Source organism: Amblyomma mixtum, chromosome 5, assembly GCF_055824585.1.
Source record: "Amblyomma mixtum isolate Tamu chromosome 5, ASM5582458v1, whole genome shotgun sequence".
NCBI lineage: Eukaryota > Metazoa > Arthropoda > Arachnida > Ixodida > Ixodidae > Amblyomma > Amblyomma mixtum.
This window is the reverse complement of record NC_143016.1, coordinates 98,528,767-98,553,179: the sequence shown is the minus strand read 5'-3', so window position 1 is coordinate 98,553,179 and position 24,413 is coordinate 98,528,767. Positions and strand designations below refer to the sequence as shown.

Below are 24,413 nucleotides of genomic sequence, written 5' to 3'. Positions count from 1 at the left end.
GTCGAGGTGGCAATGAATGTCATCATAAAACCATGGCGGGCTCTGCTGACACCTGTGTCCTATGGGTGACCAACCCACTGTGCTTAGGGTGGGAAGGGCTGCAGAGAAGCGACTTTGGGTCCTAGCTCGTAGCCGACGAAACAAACCTGACCTGTCCGGGTCTCTCAAAGGCGAACAGTAGAAACAATTTTTTGGAGGAACGGAAGACAACAGGCTTCTTCTAAGACCTTGCCAAAAAAATCCTGCCGTAGAGCTTCGAGTGGAGTTTTCAGGCATTTCGTGTTGGTGATCTCAAAGCGCTTATACTGGCTGTCTAATGGCGATAGAAAAGGCAATGAGTAAATAATTTTGCTGGTCCCAATAGCTGAGTGTAGCTTTAACATTGCTGAAGGACCACTGCCTCACGTCGCATCTGTCAAACGTTTTAGTAAGTTTGCCTTGGCAACGAGGAAGGAACACTGCTGTCCACCGCTCTTTTCCACGTCAGACTTGAGTCAAGGATGACGCCCAAGAACCTCGCGTGGCATGCCTGCCGAATCTGGGTTCCTTGCATTCGTTGATATAAGCGCATTCAGTGACGTTTTTCACCGGGGAACAGCACTAAGCATGACTCCTTTGCTGACAGGGAGATATCTAAAGTGGCCACTGCCTCTGTATTGCAGAAAGAGCCCGCTGCGCTAACTCCACTAAATGCTTATGTTGCTTGTCCAGAATTTCTGGGTATGTACCCAGCAGAAAGTGGCTGAAGTTGTGTACGGGAGGGAGCTCGCTACAAAGGAAGAGGTCTGCCGCCGCTCCTAGTGGGGAGTGACAACAACATAGAATAAGCAAGAGACAAAAGAGAGATGGTATAGGAAAAAACTGAGGGGGGGGGGGGAGGGGGAGGGATGTATGGAAATGATAAGGACCTTGCTCTTGTGCTCGTTTTGGTCGTTCCAGGGGCTGCGGGGTCTTGGTCATGCACTGGAACTTACATTCTTACGCGAAGGAACACACTGGAAAGTTGTGATGTCATTCAATTATCCATTCATTCGTACAAACTAGAAGAAGGGGGTGGGTGTCAGTGCAGTATTGCAATCGAAATCCCCTCCCTTGCTCTCCTCCCCTTTTCCGCATCTGCACTTAAATTCCCCGTTATCTGAGCAGTCGAACACCCCTACAAACGGGACAGGAGGCGGCTTGCGACACCGCGGCTGCGAGCCAGAGCACGACCATGTTGCGCGCCGTCGCCTACCGCGCGTTCGGGTCCACCTTCGAAACGGAGCAGCCGTGATTAAGCCGCGGCTCGGTCAGCAAGCCAGCGGCAACCCAGGCCAGAGGCGCGCGCTCGCGCGTGCGCCCCGGCGCAAAGCGGCGGCGGCGACGTCGTTCGGCGTCTGCAGGAACCGCGCCTATCGATCTCCCGGCGCTAGCGCGAGCGCGCCGCCGCCACCACCGCTGCCGGGCCGCTGTTCCGCCGTTGCCGGCGGCCGCGTCGGCGGCGGGCTCCTTCCTACTGCTGCTCTCTCGGGGAGGGGGGGAACCCGGGGCGCAACATGGCGGCCGAGGAAAACGCGGCCACCAAGGTGGACCACCCGGCGGAGACGGTCGAGTCGCTGACGAGGGAGATCGAGCAGCTCAAGGCGCGCCTCGAGGAAGAGCGGAAGAAGATCAACGATGTCAGCGGTGAGCGTCAGTCTTCTCCCACCCGATGTCGGTGGTGGTGGCCGCCACCCCCGCACTTTCGTCCTTCCTTCACTTTTTTTTTTGTCATTCTTGAGTGACTCCGTTATATACAGACCGGGCTCGGGACGAAGGCCCGGAGCGTTTGTTCTTTCTAGCGATCCAGCGATCCTTAAACGCTCCACACGCGTTGTTAGATCCCGATGTGCGCTCGGTCATCTCTGCGACAGCGAAAAGCTTTGCCTACACGTCGCATGAATTGTTTACGGCGAGCGGAGAAAAGCAGCGGCCACCAAACAGCAGTTGTCTCCGACTGCCTAGCAGCACCTGTTATTCCTTGGCTGCACGAACGACTGCTCCGGTCAGCAGTTCGAGTTGGAACGTCGCGCGGAAGAGAATTAAGAGATAAAAGTCTCCTCTACGAACAGATTCGGCTCTGCCGCGCAGTACTGCTTCGCCTCTGATGAGCGGGTGTGCAGACTGTTCTCATGGTATGTACCAGAGTCTTCTGAGAGGAAATCGCTTTCGCACCGGGCTAAATTTAGGTCAAGGACAAGGAGTAGATAGATCTCTCGGTGTGAGGCATGACTTATAGTGTGGGTTGTTTCTCGATAAATAACTCGACCTCGGCGAAGAAACATGAGGCCGCTATACTCGATTGAACGTAAAGTAAGAAATATGGTTAGATCCGAGCAAGCGCTTCTTATGGATGATATTTATTATAAAATCGACTTTCGTCTAGAGCAATGGCTCCATCGAGATGTCCGTGTAGTTAAGCAGATAATAATAATAATAATAATAATAATAATAATAATAATAATAATAATAATAATAATAATAATAATAATAATAATAATAATAATAATAATAATAATAATAATAATAATAATAAACACCTTTATTTTCAGAGAACCAAATACAATCTTTAAGACAAGTCTGCCCAAGCCATAAAGGCTTGTAGGGCAGTACTCGGCAGTCGATGAAAGACAGATATATTAAACAATAGGCGTTACAAAGCAAGCAAACAATGATAAACCGCAATACCTAAGGCAAACAAGAACAAAGAAACAGTTTAGGTTACCGACATATGTGTTTTTAAGAAGTTCTTTAATTGAGACAACGAAGAAACTGAAAAGATTGAATCAGGCAGAGAATTAAACATTTTTGGTATGTAATAATTACGAGTGAAGTGGCCATAGTGAGTGTAGCAGCGAGGTACCGTAAAACGGGGATGATGTCCCTCCCTCTCTACTCTTTATTAATGAGCGTTCAGCAGATGTGTCTACTGTAATGAAATTTTCCTGTACCAAACGTCGAACAATACTTCCAATTTTCGAAAGCGAATATGCTTTAGCTTCTGCTAAAGGTTATTCAGCTGCTGCGTTATCGACCATAGAGTTATGATGGCACGTATAATAATTTAACTCGCTTTACTTACAAGGTAAAGCTGCTCTAGGGAAATGAAGTAAACAAGCTGAAAATGAGCGCGTTTTTCACTTTGACGAGAGTGCATAACTTTGACCGGTAGAAAAATCTGCATCACCCAATATTATCTGTTTATTAACACTGGTATTTCTAAACTGGAATCCACCTTCCTGACGGTGAACGTTCAGGCGTAAAAAGTGAACTGTGCTGAACTGTTCAGTCCTGACCCTTATCATAATTCTGTGCTTACCATGGCGTCTGCCTTGCTGAATAAGGCAACACACACAAGAAGGCCACCAGAAGGCAGCAGTACGACAGTTGATTCACGGGTGGTGCATTATGCATGCCGTCGACACCGTCGTCGTAATCAGGAATTCCGAATTCGTTTCGGCGAAAACGTCGGTCGATCGTCACACGCAAATGTTTGCGCGTACACAACACCGCCAGAAAAAAATAAACAAACAGAACTGAAGAGCCTTTCCTGTGCGAAGGAACGAAAAGTCTGTGTAAATTTTTTATACAGTGGGGTATGCATTGATATATAAACAATCACCAGTTGTGTGCTGTCGACTACTCAGCATCACAACCGCCAATTTTGTATACCACCGAAGACTATCACAATCATCAATTTTTGTGTTTAGTTAGCTCCTCGGTGTTTCCGAAAAACGCTTTTTCCTTCCATAGACTGCAAATTGCTTCAAAGTACAGTTTTGATTCACTTCGTTCTCTAAGGGCCCAACGGGGAATACATATTCAGGAGACGAATCGAATGTATCAAAAAAAAAAGAAAGAAATTAGGTAGAATTAGTGATCTAATACGTGTCAAGACTTTCTCATTTTTTCTCGGTGTACCAACAGTCCGCTCTGTCAGGTGACTGAAGGAGGACAGGGTGCAAGTACTTTACTTTGCCACAGCCTCGTTGCAGTGAATACCTGGAGGAAGAAGTTTTGTATCCCCGTGGCTTATGCCTATTCCCGATGCTTGCGCGTCATTTCTAATAATGACTCGCATATACAGTGTAGAACATCTGCGGTATATTTAGTAAAAAACGCATTCAGAAAGAAAAAAAATAATGAGGCAATTCAAGACGTGGCGCACACACAGACAAAACAGCACGTCTTGTATAGGCCCGAAGAACACGAAGAAAGTGTTGAAAGTGAGCCGATGTGTTCGGTGCATATCTGAAGGCAGTGCATTCCACTTCGGAAATGACAGAATGAGGGAAGAGTTAGGTCAGTTGTTCATTAGTGTGGGAATATAGTGAAGCGGGTGCAGCATCGCGCACAATGGAGTCACGGTGCCGAGAACAATCGCAGCTTAATTTTTGCTGTGTGGATTGGCATGACTACCAAGCAGGGTCCTTTCTCCCCCCTGATCATGCCATGGTGCTGTGCGCAGTCACCTGTTTGGCCGGCAAAGTGGAGCCCATCAAGGACCTCAACATCAAGCTGCGCAGAGTCCTCAAAGGCCACCAGGGAAAGGTGCTCTGCTCCGACTGGTCGCAGGACAAACGACACATCGTCAGCTCGTCCCAGGTCAGTGCCGCAGCCACGGAAAGCTCCTTAGCACTGGAAACGCCTCACAAGATTTGTGAGCGCCTTTCCTGTTAGTGGTTTCACGCCATCAGTCCACTGCAATTTTTTATAACGCATTCGTGGTGAACAAGCAAGGCATCCGCAACACGTTCGGAAGGCGCGTGGTTGGAACCCCGGTGCCGCAGCAGTCCTACATCGGTTAGAAGAAAAAAACAGCGGTCAGTTCTATGCAGTGCTGTTGAAGTTCAATAGCCAAATTTCGGGTGTTGCCCGATCCCGGTTAAAAGCAGCAGGCGCCAGTGAAGTTACGCTAGTCAAAATACTCGTACACTAAAAACGTTTGTTGAGTAAACACGAAAGCGTGAGGTGAGGACAGGTGAGGAGTCGGTTACTCTTTTTTTGCCACCGCTTCTAGTATATCCAGTATAAGTCTATCAGATTGTCGAATTTCATTTTCTGTTCCATGAACGTCCGGTCCGTGTTTCGTACCCACGGTAAACGATGCTCAATAACAACACCCAAGACATTAAAGGTCGCGGACAGGGTCTCCGTTTCTAAAAAAAATCTCAGTAAGCGATTGGAACCGGCGTCGGTTAGAAGAAGTCAATTTAGCATTTGCGCAATTTTTTCCATCTGTCTTTCCTTCCCGTCCGCAAATGAAGTTCGCTAGTCCTTGAGTCCCGTCTTCCTTTAGTTTTTTTAATGCGTGGTTCATTGTTACTTGTCCTGCCTTGTGCTGAGCATGTCATTGATTTTGAGATCCTTAAGGTTTTGCTTATATTAGTGACTGTTCTTAAGAAGCGCATTGAGGGGAAGGAGGGGGAGATTGTTCATTCCTTCTTTAGGTGCAAAAGGGCAACTGCTAGGACCAGGAAAATAAGTCAATAAGAGGCGAACAAACAAAGAAACAAAATAAATAAACAAATAAAATGGACAACACCGCGAACAAGTAAACAAAGAACTCATAAAAGCATAAATAAGTATGTGATACTCATCTGACTATACGGGCCATTTAATCGAACATTTAGTTTATTTAATGCGTCTTAAAAAAAAGGGTTAGGCGATGTTACTTCATATAACACAGGATTGAAAGACGACTGGAAGGTGCTGCTTACACGTAGGAGTTACGGTCGTCAGACGGTTGGCTGCACTGTGCCAGATATTCTGAATTCGTTCATTTGCTACAAATGTTCTGTGAGTAGGAAATGGATTTTTAGCAACAACGTAAGTATAAAATAACATTTTTATGGCACATTCCGAGCTAGTCCTTTTCTCTGACTATTTTAAATACAATTGCGGCCTTTCGTTTTCCGCTCAAACCCAATGTTACCTTGTTCTTGAACCCCAAATTAAATATTGGTTTAAACATTATTCCAACCCGGAAATGTGCCCTCTATAGAACTTACTTTTTGCAGTGCTCAAAGCTGGTAGCATTGCACAAAAATTAGCGGATATGTTATACTTATTCCGGAGGAATATTTTCGGTCGTCTGCTGGTTTTAAATCTCCTTCCACTCTAGTTGTTGATGATGTAGAATTTGAGAATAAGTTTGGAAAGTAAGCTTCAGAATCGAGAGGCCAAAACACACGAACTGGCCAGATGTCTTATTTCATAATTGTATCAAGCGCTATCCGCTCCAACGACCTTATGCTGCAAGCCTTTCGCTCGTGACAGTGCTGCGTAGGATATTGGCAATGTACTCGACGAAATAATTGCAACAGATAAGGAAACAGATCTGATTTAGCAAACTTTTTTAAGTGCGACCTTCTATTTCCTTGTACTTTTTGAAATATAGGGCGAAAATGGGCATTTTATGTCCTGCACATAAACGAGAGGATTAAGTAAATATTATTCTGCTGCAAAAAACAAGCTCTCCCGATAAAAAAATGTAATGGATTTAGGGAACTTATTGACTAATAAACTAATTCAAAATTCAATAATACACGGTATTTTGGATTTATTTATTTATTTCAAGATACTGCGGGCCGATGTGGCCTAAGAAGAAAGGGCACAGCACATAACAATCAGTGCTTGAATTTGGTGTTCAAATAAGAATACCACACAGCAAAAATTGGTGAGAAAAAAAACAATAACTAAATTGTTTGTAATAACAATTACCTGCTGAATAACCTAATTTTTACCTGAATTTAATGTTGCCGATTTTCACCGCCTGAATTCTGGAAACAAATATCACCTAAAAGCGAAGGGTCCTAATACATTGTGTCGGTTTTCATGGAAATATATTTTCGTGTTGTCTCTATTCCTGATTTCTGTTTCTCAAAGCATTGCGTTTCTTTAAAAAATTCAGGGGGCACTTTGGCTCTCTAAAGTGCTCCAAGGCGGAAGCCTATCCTGGCGCACTGTTTGACATTTACTGCAAGACTGTTTGTGCTGTACTAGTGCTTTATTTGACTACACACTTTGACTACAGATTGCAACTACACACTTTGACTGCCGACTTCGACTGGTTCTTTAGCACGACTCTCTCTCGGCTTCGATGAGTTCAGTTGTAGCCATGGCTCTGTTCGCAGTAATGAGGTATGTAATGTGGTACCCCATAGACGCTTTACGCCCCCTGTCGGAGCGGACGACAACTATTTTATAAGTTGTCGTCTGCTCCAAAAGGAGGCGTGAGGCATCCGTGGGTGACCGCATTACTGCGAATCCGCGCACTCTGACGTCATAACCTTTTCGACCAACCGAAAAGCGTGACACCTCTGCTGACAACCTTCTGCTGACAACCTTCTGTCGACAACCCTCTGTCGACAACGATGAGGCATTAAATGCTTTAGCTTTAATAAGAAAATTTTTGTTTCTGTGTAAATGCATACAAGACCTCGCAAACTTCTTTAAGGCTTTTTGCCTCGACTCCTACCATCCTGCTTTGTAGGAGATGTTGAATACACTGACTGTGTCTCTTAGGTCATCACAGATAGGGTCATCACTGACCAAGTATAGCGGCCTCGTAGTGGTGACACGCCTACAGGTCAGCTCAAATCATAACCTCATTGTACCGCCAGTGATTGCCTTCATTACCGATAAGCTGTTGCACGCACGTAGTGATAGCATGCTGCAGTGGATTAACAAATCATCTGCTTTTTCTCTTCAGGATGGCAAGATGATCATATGGGACGCATTCACTACGAACAAGGTCAGTAATCGTTGGTTCACGGCTCCAAATTTCAACATGCCCAGCAGTTCTGGACAAAAGCATTTTTCAACGCGAAAGAGTTTATGAACGCAATTTTTGTCATCTACCGTAAGATTTCACTATAACAATGAATATATCCGCTGATCTCCCCTCGGCACGTTTGCATTTTTTTGGCTGTTAGCGTTTTTGCTATCGTCAAAAACGTTCCCCATCGATGAGAGCGATGGAAAAACTTCAAAATGAATATTTTTCTACGCATCGCAAGAGTGTGCTATTAACTTCAATATTTCCATAACAGTATACCTCACAATATTCCAACATTCGAAATTTTTGTCACCGACAAGAGAAAAAGTAGGGACAAATTGGTTGACAGGTTGGAAGGCAACTATATGGGACATGGAACTGAATGATTTGAACTCTTTAATAAACGACTCTAAATATCGTGACATCGATGTTAGTTGGTGTAAAGGAATTAGTATAATGAATAAAAACTGTGACGAGTTCCACGAAGGAAGAATAACAACCATGCCGATAGACACACTACGGCAAAAAATAGGATCCAATCAGAATGCGTGCTACAGTCAGCGTTAGGTGAGACGCAAGCAGATGACGCATACTCACTGCTTCCCAGGAGCACGCCGTGACGATGCCAACGACCTGGGTTATGGCCTGCGCATACGCGCCGTCTGGCAACATGGTCGCCTGCGGGTGAGTACCCAAGCGATCAAGTAAGCGCGCACACCTTGTCCTTATGACCTTGCCGACGACTCAGTGCTGAGGAATCCAGTTGCGCATGTAAAAGAGTTGGCGAGAGATGCATATATTTGCAAGCGGGCAATATGGAACGGAACATCATCAGGTGTCGACTCCGAGAAATTTTGGACACCAGCCCTCTGCCTTCACCTTGTGCTGCTCATTGGCAACCTCTGCATGTCCTTATGAGGTCCTGTCTCCTATAAATTCTTGAATTGATTTCTTGTAATGGATTCGTGGCTTACCGAGGTGATTTTAGCCTTCTTTGGTTAACACACGGCAGGAACTGACTGATTTGCTTGTGTTAGAGTATTGTTTTTACGTGCGGGAGCTGCGGTAACAGTGAACTTTTTACCGACGATATTAGAATAGTTCTAATCGCTGCGTGGTAATGAAAACAATCGCTTCTGTGGCTATTTTTTTTACTGTAGCTCTTGAACCTTACATCGGCACGTGGCGAATTAAAAACGAAAACACGAATAACGGATAGTACAACATTTCTGCACACTTTACGTACAATCCTCCTGGTCTTTCTCGCACATACGACTGATTAAATGTTCGTTAGGCGTGTGCCGCACACTGTAAACTTCAGGAACAATAAGAAAAAAAAAACAACGTACCAAGGTCGTTTTTCTGTTGTGCTGTAATCCTCTGTCAATGAAAAATGATGTCTGCTATGCCTTTAAACACTGTGCCTATTGTCACTGCTACGTTTAAAACGTTTTTTTTTTTTTTATTTGGTGTCGGCAGTGGTCTGGACAACAAGGTGACCGTGTACCCGCTAAGCTTCGAGGAGGAAGTGTCCGCCAAAAAGAAAGCGGTCGGGACACACACCAGCTACATGTCCTGCTGCCTATTCCCAAACTCGGATCAGCAGGTCAGCGGTTACCGTTGAAATGTCTTGGTTTCGCTTTAGTAAAATCAGACAGTTATTGAACTTGCGTGAAAACCGTAACTTTTAAGTGCTCGACGTACAACTTTATGCAAGCATGTATAAAGTCAGGTCCAAATTAACAGCTAACGAGTGCCCAATCTTTTCAGACTTCATAATCGCTTTGCTGTTAATGATCTCAATGTACACAGGACATCTTCTCCACAAGGAGCACCGATGACACATAGACGGCCTCCTGCTTAACGGAGAAGCTTTCTCTCAAGCCTGCATTAATCCCTTTAATTTCGTACGGCGCTTTTGTTCCTAGCACCAGTTGAGCACAAAAAGATAGTTGGTTTAAATGCGAACATTATATATCTCTCAGCTAGGTATTAGAAATTTTCTGCTCTAATTTTTGCAACTGAAGGAACTTCACAAACGAAGCGCAATGCTCGATATTATATTTAAATAATTATGAAAATGATGAACTGTTGTCAGAAATCATTCAAGAGAAAGGCAGCTGTTGTCAACAATATTATGACAAGCCACTGGACAAACTACTGGAGCTACCAGTCGTAAGGCCGAAAGTTTTCCGAAAGAATGTGGAGCGCTGACGATGCAAAGTGAGCCTTTGAGTGGTCTGATACAACTAGCAAATCAGGCTAAAATCAAGTTGAAATCCGTGTTCTCTACTTAGAGTGATAGCGTCATTTTGTTGCACTCTGCATCGTAGAAAATTGCTCTCCTGAGTGTTTGGCATATACCGCTTCGTTGTACTCAGTTTTTACATGAAAAGGTCCTTCCTCTTTTGTAGTGGAATAAACGCCTTCAAATTTATGTGGCGTGTGCCGGCATACGGAAAACTATTTTTTTTTTAATGCCAGCAAAGCAGTTCTGAATTCGACCTATAAGTTCTTGAATTTGCTGTAAAAAAAATAGTAGTAGTAGTAGAAGACCTTTATTCGACCATAATTTACCGGCCGAGCATGTAGACCGGCTGGGCGACCCCTTCAACGCCAAGCCAGTCGAGCCAGGTGGTGATGGATAGAGAAGGAATGGGGGGGGGGGTAGGAACCCGACTTCTGAGCAGCCGGGCAATAGAAGATGCAATGGGCCAGGTCCACATAGATACAGGGGCAGTTGGGAAAGAAAAATAATAAACGCTCTACGAGGTATACAGTGCAGAAGGTAGCGCTTGAAAACTAGTACTTTGCGCGTACTGTAGTTTTTGAGTCGCGTGTCATGGGTATATTTCCCACTGCAGCTCTTGCCTGATGTTATGCGCGAATGTGGAGCCCAGCCTGCTTACATGCGGGGTGCTCTGCCTCACGTGACGTCACCACCAACTCTCGCAGATCCTGACGGGCAGCGGGGACAGCACGTGTGCGTTGTGGGACGTGGAGTGTTCGCAACTGCTCCAGAGTTTCCACGGGCACTCCGCCGACGTCATGGCACTCGACCTGTCGCCTACAGAGATGGGCAACACCTTCGTCTCCGCAGTGCGTGCACCATTCCCTTGTGATCTCCGAAAGCTGCGGGCTAGGCGAGCTACGAACGGTACTTTAGTTTCCGGCAGCGGCAAATCAGGACAGGAAAAAAAGCTTTAGTTAAAAACATTGAAATAGTCTCATTGCACTGTTTAAGGGTGTGAACAGAAGAGGATATCCTGCTGCTATCCATGTATTTTATGGCCGCGCTGGAGTTACCAGCTGGCAAACGACAAGCGTAGCTCTGATGCGTAAGGACTATGTGGATTGGCATTAAATTGACTGAAGAAAAACAACTCAAGAGTCAGCTCCCCCATCCAATATCTCTTAGCTGTGAGAGAACTGTAAGACGGAGATGCTTCCTTGACCGTTCCCTCGCAGGGCTGTGACAGGCAAGCGCTCGTGTGGGACATGCGGTCGGGTCAGTGCGTGCAGTCCTTTCAGGGGCACGAATCGGACATCAACACCGTCAAGTTCTACCCGAGCGGAGATGCCATCGCCACCGGCTCGGATGACGCCACCGTGAGTGTGCACACGCACTACCTCTTCCTGGAGGGTGGATGGGAAAGAGAAAAAATGTTGCAGGGAATCTTTGACTGCGCCGAACGAAACTGCGGCAGCTGTGCATAAGCGGGGCACGTTGCCAAACCAGTGCGGGCTTTATGCTGCGGTATGTTAGCACTTATATAATTCGCCACCATCCTCAAGCTACGCATCTGCTGGAGCCGACGCCAAATGGTGCGGCGCGGAGCACCTGCTGCCACGCCAGCGTTAAGGTTGCTGTCGCCGTCGCTAGTGAATCGTTCGTGCTGCTACTGCAATTTTAATGCCACTTGCATATCGCTTAATCTTCCTGAATATAAGCGAGGTACGCAGTATTAGATTTCTCTGCTTTTGTATTTTGAAGTGACATCAGACGGGCCTAGCTCCGGAAACGCTTGTGGCGCCTAAACTTGCGATCACAGTTCTGTCCAGGTCACTGACGAAAAAAGCACAGACGCAACGGTTTGAGGCATACGAGGGGGTACCCAAAAGAAACCGGACTTATTTTTGTTTGAACTTATTTGTTCACATTTTAAGCACAGACCTTCAATCTCCTTCAAAGTATTCCCCACTTGCAATGATACGCTTGTCGAATCTTTCATTCCATTTTTCAAAACATTGTTTAAATTCATCTTTTGTGATGCTTGACAGTGCCTCCGTCGTTTTTTTCTTCACCTCAGCAACATCAGCGAAACGCTTTCCATTCACCTATTTTTTCATTCTAGGAAACGAAGAAAGTAGCACGGGGCAAGGTCGGGAGGGTATGAGGGTTGAGGAATAGGGGTCATGCCATTTTTGGTGCAAAATTGTCGTAGAGACAGGGCTGTGTGAGCAGGGACATTGCCATGATGGAAAAACCAGTCACCCGACCGCCACAAATCTGGCCGCTTCCACCGCACGCTGTTGCCCAATCTTTTCAAAAACATCCAAGTAGAAAGCCTGGCTAACTGTCTGACCCTGCGGAACAAATTCTCAATGGACGACTCATCCCACGTCGAAAAAACAAATCAGCATTGTTTTGAGGTTTGGTTTCACCTGACGAGCTTTCTTGAGGCGAGGGGAATTTGAAGTTTTCCATTGGCATGATGGTTTTTTTTATTCAGGATTCGATTCAGGAACACTTGAGTTGTCCCCATAGCATCGTCCTTGTACGTCTTTCTTAATATTTCAAGAGTTTCCATTCAACTTTTTCCGAGCAAAAATCAGAATTTCACCGGCGCACGCTGTTCACGAAAATCAGCCATTGCAAAAACGACATTCACACAAAACAGTCGTCACTCTAAAACTCTGCCTAAACTAGTCTGACCTCCTTCAACGACGGCACTCGGCTTACTGACTCTGGAATGTTCGTTCTATGCGCTCCTAGGGGCAAAAAGCGGTACCACAGAAGCTTTGTCGACCAAAAAATTTAGTCCGGTTTCTTTTGGGTACCCCCTCGTATATTTCTTAATGTGGGAAGACAGCCGTAACGCGATTCGGAGGCCACTAGTAAAAGCGACAGTTCACAGAAGAAATTTTGCGTGTCAGACAAGAAGGCAGCTAAGTCATCAGACTGCACAGCGTCAGACGATGCTTGATAAAAAAAAAAGAAAATAGCAATTTTGAGGGTATTTAAAAGCTTTTTGCAATTTAGTTCGTCACTTAGACTACGAAAAGGCCTGTTAATTCACCCCGTGACGGTACTGAGCACGGGCGAACCGCAGACCTTGCCGATGCAGCAATCGAATGAGAGTCGCTCTTCGGTTGTCGTCGTGCAGCAGTGCTAGTTTCACGATGGCTGATAGCAAGGAAGCGACGTGAGCAACGAAATATATTAGGGAACAATTATTGTGGTAATAGACTCAGTGATGTGTGTCTTTAGTATCCTAATATCACAGCGAAACTAGCTTTTCTCCTAAAGGCTTCAAAAGAAATCTTCACTTTTTGTTTGTTAGAGAAAAACATAGGTAGTTCTCAAGTTGTACTTTGAGTACTCACATCTGATACTCGTTACACTTGGTGACATTCATATCATCATATCCTTTTAAAAGCGATCAACCGTAAATTTTTAAGTGGGGAAAGGACAACTGTATATGAATAAAAAACCAGAATCTGTCCAGAATAACGGAGCGAGTGGGTCGCAAGGGAATTATGTCCCGATGAGGTAACACGACTTCTTAAGCTATTTCAAAAGTCTGCGCTTGATCAACATGTTACTTTATGCAGCCGCATAGATCAGGGGCCGTTCGCGTTCATGCCAGCTAGCATTTAGTTTTAATTAAATGTTTTCTGCTTTCGTAGCTAAAATTTGGTTTTCTCGATCTCTTGCTCTACCCCAGCTTCGTTCCTCAGTCGTCTGTGGACATACGCCAAAGTTACGGACTTGCACATCGTATCAATAGTCAGGATGATTGACTGTTAGGGTAGAGTTTCATATACGAGCGGTAAGGTGTGCAGTAGTTGAGTGTTTCCGTAGTGCATCGGGAACTAAGAAAACACTCGTCGGCTGTCTGAGACGGGAGAACATAGTACGCTTGAAAACTTGAAATGTCCATGGAAAGGCCTCACCATCCCTTTTAGTTGGCTTACGTTCACAAGGAGCGGGAAATACTCATTCGTTAATATTTTTTATAGGTAACATTTTGCATAAGACTGGTTTTTAGGCTGCAAAAATGTCAGGACAAACTTAGCGACATTCGATATACACTTATGGGTGCGGTGTGCAATAAAAAACTAAATATTCCTCACACATACTCAAAAAGCTACCCTCCTTATTCACACACTACCTTGCTCAACTATGAACACAAGTACCTAAGTAATACGCCTTCTTTTATAAATATTTCGCTGGGAATGTCACCTCACAGAACAGACCCCAGTTCCATTGCTGCGCTGATAATTTCTGATTGTTCAGTATGAATTTTTAGTGGCTCCAGCAGCTCTTCGTTTCCTTCGCGCCCTTTCGTGATGTGAGCGGCTTCTGGTAGCTACCCGCAATGCAGCGTGCACAACAGGCAGCATGGGCACCTGGCAAAATTTTACTGAACAACCTCGGGCGTAATTCGCATTGCAGCACTCCCGCTGAAGCGATGCCGGTATCATCCGTCGCTGAGCGGCGTGGTTTTGGCTTAAAACGATGGGCACAGACCTGCGTGTTAGCAGCAATGCGCGTCGAAGGATTAAACAGTGACTCGTGGCTTACGTAGGGACACTGACAAACCACTCGCTTACAAGGACTGCTTATATATCTTAAGATATTCCAGTTCTTGAATGTTGGTATAATTCCATTCAGCACTATACTTGAGCTCGAGGTCTAGGTTGACATAAAAAACACGAACCGGACTTTCGGTTTCTTGATGTAGTAGAAAGCTGGTACGCAATAATGTTCTGTGACTCAGAAAATGTCCGCCAGGAACAATAATTGACTAGAAAAGAAGACAACTTTCGCAGCATATAGTGCAAATTTGACGCTACTGACACCGGCAGGACACTTCGCCTTGGTGAACACTCGGGGCAGATTGTGGCGACGTCACATGGCAATAAAGAAAACGTTACTTTTGCGTAGCGTAGGTTGGGTTGATACTGGGCACTTATTAAATGATTATGACTTACTACAAAGTATGGGACGCGTTTTACGTTTCTTTACGCTTCTTTACAGCAGGCGTATTCGGCCCGGCGTTAATGTAGTAACAAAAGCTTGCCAATCTTGTAAATGGCCCCGTACACTCTATTCTCAACTCATTATCATTAGGTGTATTTGTGCTTTTTTTCCCCATTGTTTTGTAACTCATCTTAGTACACTATGAACGTTGTACTGAGGGCTCAGGAAAATAACAAAACAAATGCATGCGCGAGTTTTTCTTCCACAGAGCTTCGAAAGATATTATTATCTTTTTTATTTTTTGCAGTGTCGTCTCTACGATCTACGTGCTGACAGGGAAGTAGCCGTTTATTCCAAGCAGAGCATCATCTTCGGCGTCAACTCAGTGGACTTCTCAGTGAGCGGTAAGGATAACGACGCACATATGACGCGTTACTACCATGAAAAAAAAAAAAAAGACAGCTGCGATGTCAGTAGCGATGTCAGTAAGCAGGTATTTGGATTGCCTTTCGACCGCGTCGAGTTTCTTCGGTGCTTCGTCAGTGGTCTCCATGCTTGTGGTTCATGAAACGAGATGGACTCTGGTACAGTGAGCCTTGCGAGTCACGTTTAGATAGCTGCTTCGACTTACTGTGCACTGGAGATTCTTCCGAGATTCTTGAAAATGTTGTTTTTGCTTTCGTCTGAAGAAACCGATATTTATTTCGGCCTTTCTTCCGCCACTTTTATCAAGCAGGCTTTATTTTGGACTCCCTAAAAACGTACGTTCACAGCATCCTCGTTTCTGGAGCTCACTTGGCGTTGCGGCAAACCGAAAGCACACAGCGTTTCGGCTACCGGCGGCGTTCACTCTCGCAAATGCCATTCAAAATGTCATTCATACATTTCATCAGTGTTTGAGCTTTATCCAGGAATGTGATCGTCCGCGGGTGACAGAGCGGTATGGTCATGCTTCAGTGCCAAACTGATCCCAATTCGCAGTGGTCGAGACGCGATCCCTCTTTGAAGACACTGGCACTGAGGGCTTAAGAATCCACACTGGTTGAAAAAGTTGCATGTACCCGAGCGAAACGCACGGGTAAATTGGTTTTTGAGGAAAGGAAGTGGTGCAGTATCTGTCTCACATATCTCGGCGGACACGTGAACCGCGCCGTAAGGGAAGGGAGGATGGTGGGAGCGAAAGAAGAAAGTGGTGCCGTAGTGGAGGTCTCCGGGATAATTTCGACCACCTGGGGATCTTGAACGTGCACTTACATCGCACAGCACACGGGTGCCTCTTGCGTTTCGCCTCCATCGAAACGCGGCCGCCGCGGTCGGGTTCGAACTCTGGTACTCCGGCTCGGTAGACGAGCGCCTTACCACTGAGCCACCGCGGCGGGTCGAAACTCACGGTTTAAACTGCTGCAGAAATGCATTCCACTCGATTGCCTATAGAAACCCCTGCATTCTGTCGATGCTATATTTTCCATTGTCTCCAACTCCTCTTTTTCATCTGCGCCTTCTTCCACGCTCACCTGTATAATATGGGCTAGCAATGCCCCTATCTCTGCGGCCGTGTGTGTGTAGGACCCTTCGTTCCATAGATTCTTTTTGTTCATAATTCGGAGGGGGGGGGGGGGGGGGGTAAAAATTGCATGGCATGTTTTTTTTTACCTCAAATTTTGGTACAAATCTATTTATTCCGCAAAAATTTTGTAACCTCGGGCCTTGTCGGTTCATTTTCTGGCAGCAAAAAACAACGCACTTTTTTATGCACGAATAAAATACTCTACCCTTTGGTCATTATTTTCATAAACACAGAAATGGGAGGTGCACCAAAAAATGTTTATCAGATCAGATATTTCTTATCTCACAAATTACAATTACTTTGTAACGTTTATCATCATCTCTTGCACAGCCCTTCAGTGTCTGTACAAGACTTGCTTGCCATTCATTCAACACTGCAGCGACCATTTTAAACGCATAAGATCTTTGGAACAAGTCGTTAGCGTGCGTAGCGTTTGATACAACGATGCATAAGGACGTGTTGTCAGCACCCGTGTTTGCAACTCTCGGCTGAAATAATACTTTCGAACGTATCTTGAAGTTAAGCTCCGTCATGAATAACAAGCGTAAACAGAGTTAGTTTGACGAAATAAGTTACCTGAAAACACTCCTCTGGACCATGCACAAAACTGCGGTAATTTTTGTGCGGCGTCTGCAGCTTTTCGTGCTCGGGAAAGCCATACGCTCTCTATGAGGCGCATATTGGGGTAGAAATTGTGTTTAACTCGGTTCTTAAGAAATCTGTTCAGGGTCCGAGTGTTAACCTGAAACGAAGGGTCCTGTTTGTATGTTATATGTGGACATGTATATATAGTACACGGTATCAGTAATTATATAGCTGCTATTTATTGAGATTTATTGGGAGCTCAGGCAGTGTGAGCGCAGAAGCGTTGCCACGAAGTGCGGGAGCAAGAGTGGGTCCTCGAAAGTCAGGCATGCAAGTCCTATGTAGAATGCATTTCAGCATTAAAACGAGCTTTGTAGGGTGGCTCGTCCCGGGAACTGGACGCTACGTTCGTAAAAAGCGTCTGGTTTATCTCTTCGAAATACATTGTTTGTAACAAATTTTGGCAAATAATGGGGAAAAACCAAAGAATTCCCATGATCCTGCAAAAGGAACCAGCTTTTGCCGTGTCATGGATATCCCTCGAAAATCAGTATAGTGGCGGCGCTTCTGACTGTGGCGTGTCAAACGCGGTGCAAACAAGTCTGCTGAGCATTTCGTCAGGGATACTGGAACAGGATTCCCCGGAGGAATAAACATTTTTTATTCCTTATCTTCATAAATGAATTTTCGCATTCTGCAAAATCTATGATTATTTTTTTTCTGAACACTATCTTGATTTGTGTGAAATAATTAACAAAATAATAATGCTGTTATTCTGCAAAATGACCTAGTTGCTGCAAGTAACTGGTGCAATACATGGCTGCTCTAACTAATTAGTAACAAATGCAATGTAACGCATATGTCTCTTACAGATTCCAGCCCATTAATTCATAATTTAAATAACATTCCTATGGAATCTGTTTATGTGTAACAGGTACCTAGGTGTTAATGTTACACCTAACTTACCAGAGATTATTCATATTAATTAAACTATTAACAATGCCAATCGCGTGTATAAATTTTCTTGGCTCTAATTTTTCCAGTGCTCCGCGGCATCCTCTCTTAAATTTTTGCTCTTTAGGACTCTAATACGTCCAAAGCTTCAGAACACCTCATCAGTATGGGACCCTGCTTACTGCAAACTAACTAGTTCTCTCAAACTTGCTTAAAATATTTCCAGTCGCTTTAGTTTTTCACTTACGACTGAATATTCATTACGTCGGCCACGAAAGCAGCCTTGAGCTTCCGTCTTTCACGTTTGGTCGTAATGTTTTGCGATAACTTTATTTCATAAGGTCTTCCTAGTTTAGCAGGGCAGAATGGTGGGCCTGTTGGTAAGGCATGACAAGGGAGAAAACCAGCCAAAAAAGACGGAAACACAAGAAGAGAACGACGCAGGACACGCTGCATATGGGGAACGGAGTAGAGAAGGTCTCCGCATTAATTTAGGCAACGTAATGTTCTTTAACTTGCTCTGACATTGCGCAGTACATGGTCTTTATTTATACTTCGCCTCCACCCAAATCTGGCCGCCGTGGCCTGGATCAAATCCGAGACGTATCAGCAGCCAAAGCCAAAACGGCGGGCCAACCGCTAAATTGTTCACATCGCAATAGACCGCATTCACTAAGCCGGTGTTGATCGTTGTACTGTAAAAACTTTTTTTTTTTCACTTATTTATTCCTCTTACAGCTCAGCTTATCTCCCTGCTATAGCTGCTTCTGTTAAATATAACAAACTTTCTCGCAACTTTTTAGCTAACATTATATAATTTGGAGAAACTTGTTTGTGCAACCATTTACTGCATATTTTATTGTTCTTGTTTTACAGTATAACCTCTGCCATCTGGCCATGAGGGTAAATAAATAAGTAAATAGACAAATAAATAGCCCTACTCTTCCGTAGTAAAGACAGGAGCGACGCTTGGGACATGTAAGAATTCACTAGTAGTCCGAGCCGGACTTCCTTCTCCCCGGAGAAAAAAACAAATATTGGCTGCTTGAAAATTTGTACCGATCACCTTGACCACCGTGTGGTGGCTACGGGGGAGACACTGATGCGTGTGCGCGTGCGCAGGTCGCTTACTCTTCGGCGGCTACAACGACTACACGGTGAACGTGTGGGACACGCTCAAGTGCGTGCGCCTCAGCATCCTCTACGGTCACGAGAACCGCGTCACCTGCCTCAGGGTGTCGCCCGACGGCACCGCGCTTTCCACCGGCAGTTGGGACTTCACGCTAAGGGTGCGTATTTCTCTCTCTCTCTCTCTTCCTGGTAATGGCAACAAAGTCCAGGGCCCCTGTGTGCATCTGTTAGCGGCAACTGTTTCTTACCGTTGCATCTTCGAACGTGCTTTAGATCTTCACTCACGGTTGCATTGTGGTTGTGAAGTAATGTGTCTTTGTGCTTTTAAGGTACAGAATCGCAACTGGGATAGGCAATTCGTGCGCTACTCAAAAAGATAACGCGTTACAATGCGGCAGTGATTATACCGGTACATTTCGTCAACTCCACGTTGATGGACGAGGAACTTGCAGAGACTAGTTGACCGGGCTTGGCATCGTTGCAGAGTGTTTGTATGGGACAAGTGCGATTGCGACTATCAGATGGCGTTGTTCACGCGTATACAACGAAACCTAAGCGGCCCAGGTACACATGGATCACGACATTCTTCTCGTGATGTCAGTCGTGACGATTGCGGTCGTGAAAACAGTCAGACAGCCTATCTTGCGCCCTGAAGCAAAAGTTCAGTATTCTGACTATTGAGGGGAAGAGGTGGTTGCTGTCATATCCATACCTTATCCGCACCTCTTTGCAACTTTATAGAGGCAGTAATTTTGGCGCAACCGTTGACACCAACCACGTCGCGGGTCAAATGCACTATTGATAAGAAGCGCATATTCATCTTGCAACTTCGATTCTCTAAGACCATAGGGTTTCATTTTGAACTGGCACGGTAGAAAATTTTGTTTCGTACCTTATTTTACAGGGACATTAAGATAATCTAAAGTTGGCGTGTATCGATTGATTACCGAACTCTAATGGCGAGAGGCTACGTTGACTGAAACGAAGTTTTCATGAGATACAAAGGACGTAAAAATGATAGGCAGATCTCCATTTTACACTAATTTACGGGAAGAAAGGTTTTCAGAAATTTTGAATTGAGTCAGTTAGTTTGCGACTATCTCTTAAACCACCATTTTCCCTCAACTTTCCAGAAATGTGAGTTTTGCACAGATTGCTACAAGGTAAGGATGGCGTTCGACACAAATGTTTAGCGTCAACTGACGCCGCGCGTCTACCGTACATATAACGCTATAATAAAGGGTTTTATTTGTTTCGGTCATATGTTAATACGGATTACTTAATACACTTTTTTCTAACCTTTCTCAAAACGTTGTTTTCCTAACATTGTCAAAACATCCATACACAACTAAGCAACATCAAATAACGAAAAAGTAACAATATTGCAATGCCAGACCCACCAGTTTAGACAGTATGCGCGTGCACTATAGTAGCTTCACTTAACTCTGCTTGAGAAATCTACTACAAGGGCGATAGCAGAGCATTACAAAACAGCACAACAATAAGGCATGAATACTCATGCACTCGTCTGATTTGTATTGATACCTTGGGATTGTGTCTGACATAGGCAGTTTACCGAAAGCGGACCGTAACTGCGGCCCAGTAGTTGGAGCCATAGAGTTTATTCCTTGCGGGAAAGCAGGCTGCGCCGCACTTCATCCAGCATGAACAGGCGCAGCAATGCCGGGAAGATGAGATTCTGTATATGGCTTGTTCCTTTCTACCTATCTTCTTTTTAGAAGCTTCCAGCTTTCCTTCCATAGAAACTATATGGTTTTAGCATCCGCCTCGTATGCGGGAGGTGTAGGTACCCAGTGCCGCGGGGTACGCACCGGTGACACAGTGGGTACGTGCTTTCTCTGGCCGGATGCTTAGATTTTCTTGGTGAAAGTGCTTGGATAATGCACCTTTGATCGCTCCTTGCGCAGACATTACGCCATGGCGCTCTTTGGCGTAGCTGCCATAAAGCATCGTCGTCATCATTGCCCGAAGATAGTGCGATGAATTGCTAAGTAAAATTTTCTTGCGAAATTTTGGCGTGATGGGTGCAATCTATGGCTGGCACGAACCAAGATATTTACTTCCGAAGGGTTGTTTGTTGAAGGTTATTATTACTCCACGAACAGTGGAAAGAAGCTGGGACAGTGCTTGATGTAGATTCCAGCGGTAAACCTGTGTTTATCTGCAACATTTCTAACGCTGTAGTAATGTTTTGCTAATGTTATAAGTCACTGTTACATAAGCATTGCTGAAACTTTGTACCTACGACACAGATGTGGTTTGGGCTGAGTGTTCTATTACAGCTCGTTACAGTTTGTACGTGGAATGGCTAATGTTAAAACGAACATTATCTGCTATATTTGCACGTTACACCAGAGCTTGTTAATAGTGCTAACTGCCAGCTCTCTCTGGACATTAGATTAATGCTTCGAAAATCATTGTTTGATAAATTGAAATGTTATGCTGATGTTCATGCTCTTAACATTAGTGCTTCATTTTATGCCTATCTGACGAGTTATATGAACGCTTCGAGAAAAACTGCATTATGTGTTAAAATTGAACTTTGGTAAACGTTACCACACAACAGATATGTGGCGTTATTTCAGCATTCATAAGCAATAAAAAAAAGTCATTATAGCTTTTTTGTGGTGCCTGAAAAATACCTTGTATTTTACTTCGTAGTTTGGAATACAACAAAATGGGGTCAGCCAAAATCCACGATTCATTGTTCTTCTACAACGCAGGTATGGGCCTAAGCTGACTAGCGGCTGCAAGGACACCTAGATCCCAAGCACAGCCAAGTGTAATGGACAGACTGCAGCATCACACTGACATCTTCTGCGGCCAACGCAGCGCGCAGAAGAAGCAGGAAAGAGCAGAGGTTCCAGGTCTCTCCAATCGGTCCTCGTCGTGGCCATTAACTGGAAATTGTAGGGGGTGATATGAATCTGGTATGGGTAGAACGAACGACGAAAACACAGTCTTGCGGGATCTCGGAGACAGGCGGTATAGTTGAAGTTCTCAAAGTCTCTGTCCCTGTTATTCCGCAAAGACGCTGCACAGGTCAGTCTGTGGACCATTGGCTGGTCACTGCCGTCGACGGGGAAGCTTCGTGAGGACGTCTTCCTTCTGCTGCTTCTGTGATCTTCTGGGGACAGACAGTCATCACACCTCGGCGGGCCGGCTGTGGAGAAGGCTCGCCAATGCCTCTGTAGTCCCGTTTCCACAGCCGCGCTTAGAGGTTACACAGCTCCTTGAGCGCAGCATGGCAGTGGTATGGTGGATAGTGATGCTGCGGTTGCTGATGCTACCCTGTCCCCTTCCGTTTATGTTGACATCGGCTATGGCTTCCTGCTACCTAACTTTCAATGCAGGAAGCCTGCAGGTTTTGGGCACGAAGTTGTAGTTTAGTACCCTCTTCTAATGACTCATGTTCGAAAGCATTCACAAACACATGAAGTAGCTGTTTCGAAAACAGTTAGAGACGCTGAGTATGTTGAATATATGTTCAAAAACAAGAAAGCAAAACAGTTAGGTTGATAATAATGTGCCATGTTCACGTTACAGCGCACATTATTCGTTGGATGTCGCGAAGAGCAGCGTTTCAGTTTTTTTGGACATCTTCAAAATTGCCTGATGCACATTTGTGACCATTGAGGAGCCACATCTGATGAAACAGCTTCATTATCGATGGGGCCTAGACTGTAGCTTTATAGGTTCATTAAGTGCTTGCGCGCATCGAATATAGAAAAGCATAGGACAGGATACATCGTTTGGAGGAGGGCAAAAACTCTGGCGACGCCTTGAATTACATTCCGCGCTGTGCAGCGGCTCTAAAATTCTTCGAAGTCACCTAAGCACTGAAGCATTCTCCATTAACACACGCGTGAACAGAGAGAAGTGCGTTCAGAAAGCAGTGGCGGGAAAGACCACTGTCGCTACTCGATGACAAACCGCATGCGCGGCATCGGACAGAGGCGTCGCCTGAGTTGCCTGCCGTCTTTTCAGTTCGCGGCTGTAGTCTCAACGAAGGCGCGGTGTCACGGCACCACTTTAGAAGCTGGACCGGAGGTGACGCATTCATCCGCGAATCGCAGTGTTTGTCCTCCTGGTTGCCCGCTCTCATCGTGCCGACTCTTGTCTAGCACGCAACTGAGAAAGAGCACACAAACTTCCGCGAATGCGCAGTGATGATGCGCCAACGCGAGCGCAGGGGTCGAGGGGTGGTGCGACACCCCAAGACGTGCGGTAACCCATATTGAACAGCCAAGAGTGCTCCGAGGCGCTGGTTTGGTAGTGAGCTATTCCGGCCACTTTTCCGTCTCGCCTACAGGAGAAGCTGAGACATCCGTGGACGGACAGCCGTCTCTTCTATTCTGGTCTTCGTGTGAGGGCTGCTGTTGCTCTCGGCTCCACGGTCGTGACGATGCATTCCTTTGGGAAACGAGCCTTGTCACGTGACCGCTGGCCCGCTCCGAGTCATCGGGCCAGCGACCAAGGCCGGGTCCTGTACTGGTCCTGTGCTGGTCCTTGGACCAGGTCTTTAAATAGACCTCACATAGGACCAGGACCTACCCACAGATCTCATTCAATAGCCCCGATAAGACCCTGGATAGGTACTAACCTGGTTCTTGAGTAGTCTTGGAGTAAGACCTTGGTCCATGGACCAGGCCTAAAGGTAAGACTTTGGGTAGGACCTAGACCTGGTTCTATCCTGGTCTTTAGGACAGGTCCGTGCACAGGCCCATGTCCAAGGTCACAGTGTTTTGATAGAGCTGAAGTGTGTTGGCGCACGCGTGCCAGGAACGCAGCACATGTTTAAAAACGCCGAACAGCCGGGACTAATCCGGAGACCTCAACCACGCGGGGTCTCCGCTGGTTCCGTCTAGAGCGCTACTTGGTGGAAACTGAACGCTAGACTCGTAAAAAAAAAAAAACACAGTTTCCGTCGCATTGCAGAGCGGGCCCTTGTTCATCCCTCCTTTCCCAGTAACTTGTTGAGAAGTGTGTTTCCCGGTGAAGAATGAGTGCCTGTACGCCTGTAAATAGCAGGAGTGAATGAAAGCCCTAGGCGCTGTGGAAGAAAAAGGCAAAGGGGAGAATCGAAGAATGGAAATAAACACTAGTAAATGTACTCTCGTTTGTCTCTTTTGTTTCGATTGAAAGCCAGA

General features: G+C 45.5%; 1 protein-coding gene across 1 annotated transcript; it reads left to right on the top strand.

The window, feature by feature from the left end:
* Positions 1–1,260: 1,260 nt before the first annotated feature.
* Positions 1,261–24,376, top strand: Gbeta5 (guanine nucleotide-binding protein subunit beta-5). The gene is made up of 10 exons (XM_089545661.1): positions 1,261–1,665; positions 4,487–4,623; positions 7,733–7,774; positions 8,406–8,482; positions 9,278–9,404; positions 10,754–10,897; positions 11,267–11,407; positions 15,313–15,409; positions 19,234–19,400; positions 21,987–24,376. The coding sequence occupies exons 1-10, from the start codon at positions 1,536–1,538 to the stop codon at positions 21,996–21,998; spliced, it is 1,074 nt and encodes a 357-aa protein (XP_089401787.1). The 5' UTR covers positions 1,261–1,535; the 3' UTR covers positions 21,999–24,376.
* The last annotated feature ends 37 nt before the right edge of the window (positions 24,377–24,413 follow it).

Coding starts and splice junctions, on each gene's coding strand:
- Gbeta5 (XM_089545661.1), top strand. CDS start 1,536: ATGGCGGCCGAGGAAAACGCGGCCACCAAGGTGGACCACCCGGCGGAG. Junction 1,666..4,486: donor GAAGATCAACGATGTCAGCG/GTGAGCGTCAGT, acceptor TGCTGTGCGCAG/TCACCTGTTTGGCCGGCAAA. Junction 11,408..15,312: donor CCGGCTCGGATGACGCCACC/GTGAGTGTGCAC, acceptor TATTTTTTGCAG/TGTCGTCTCTACGATCTACG.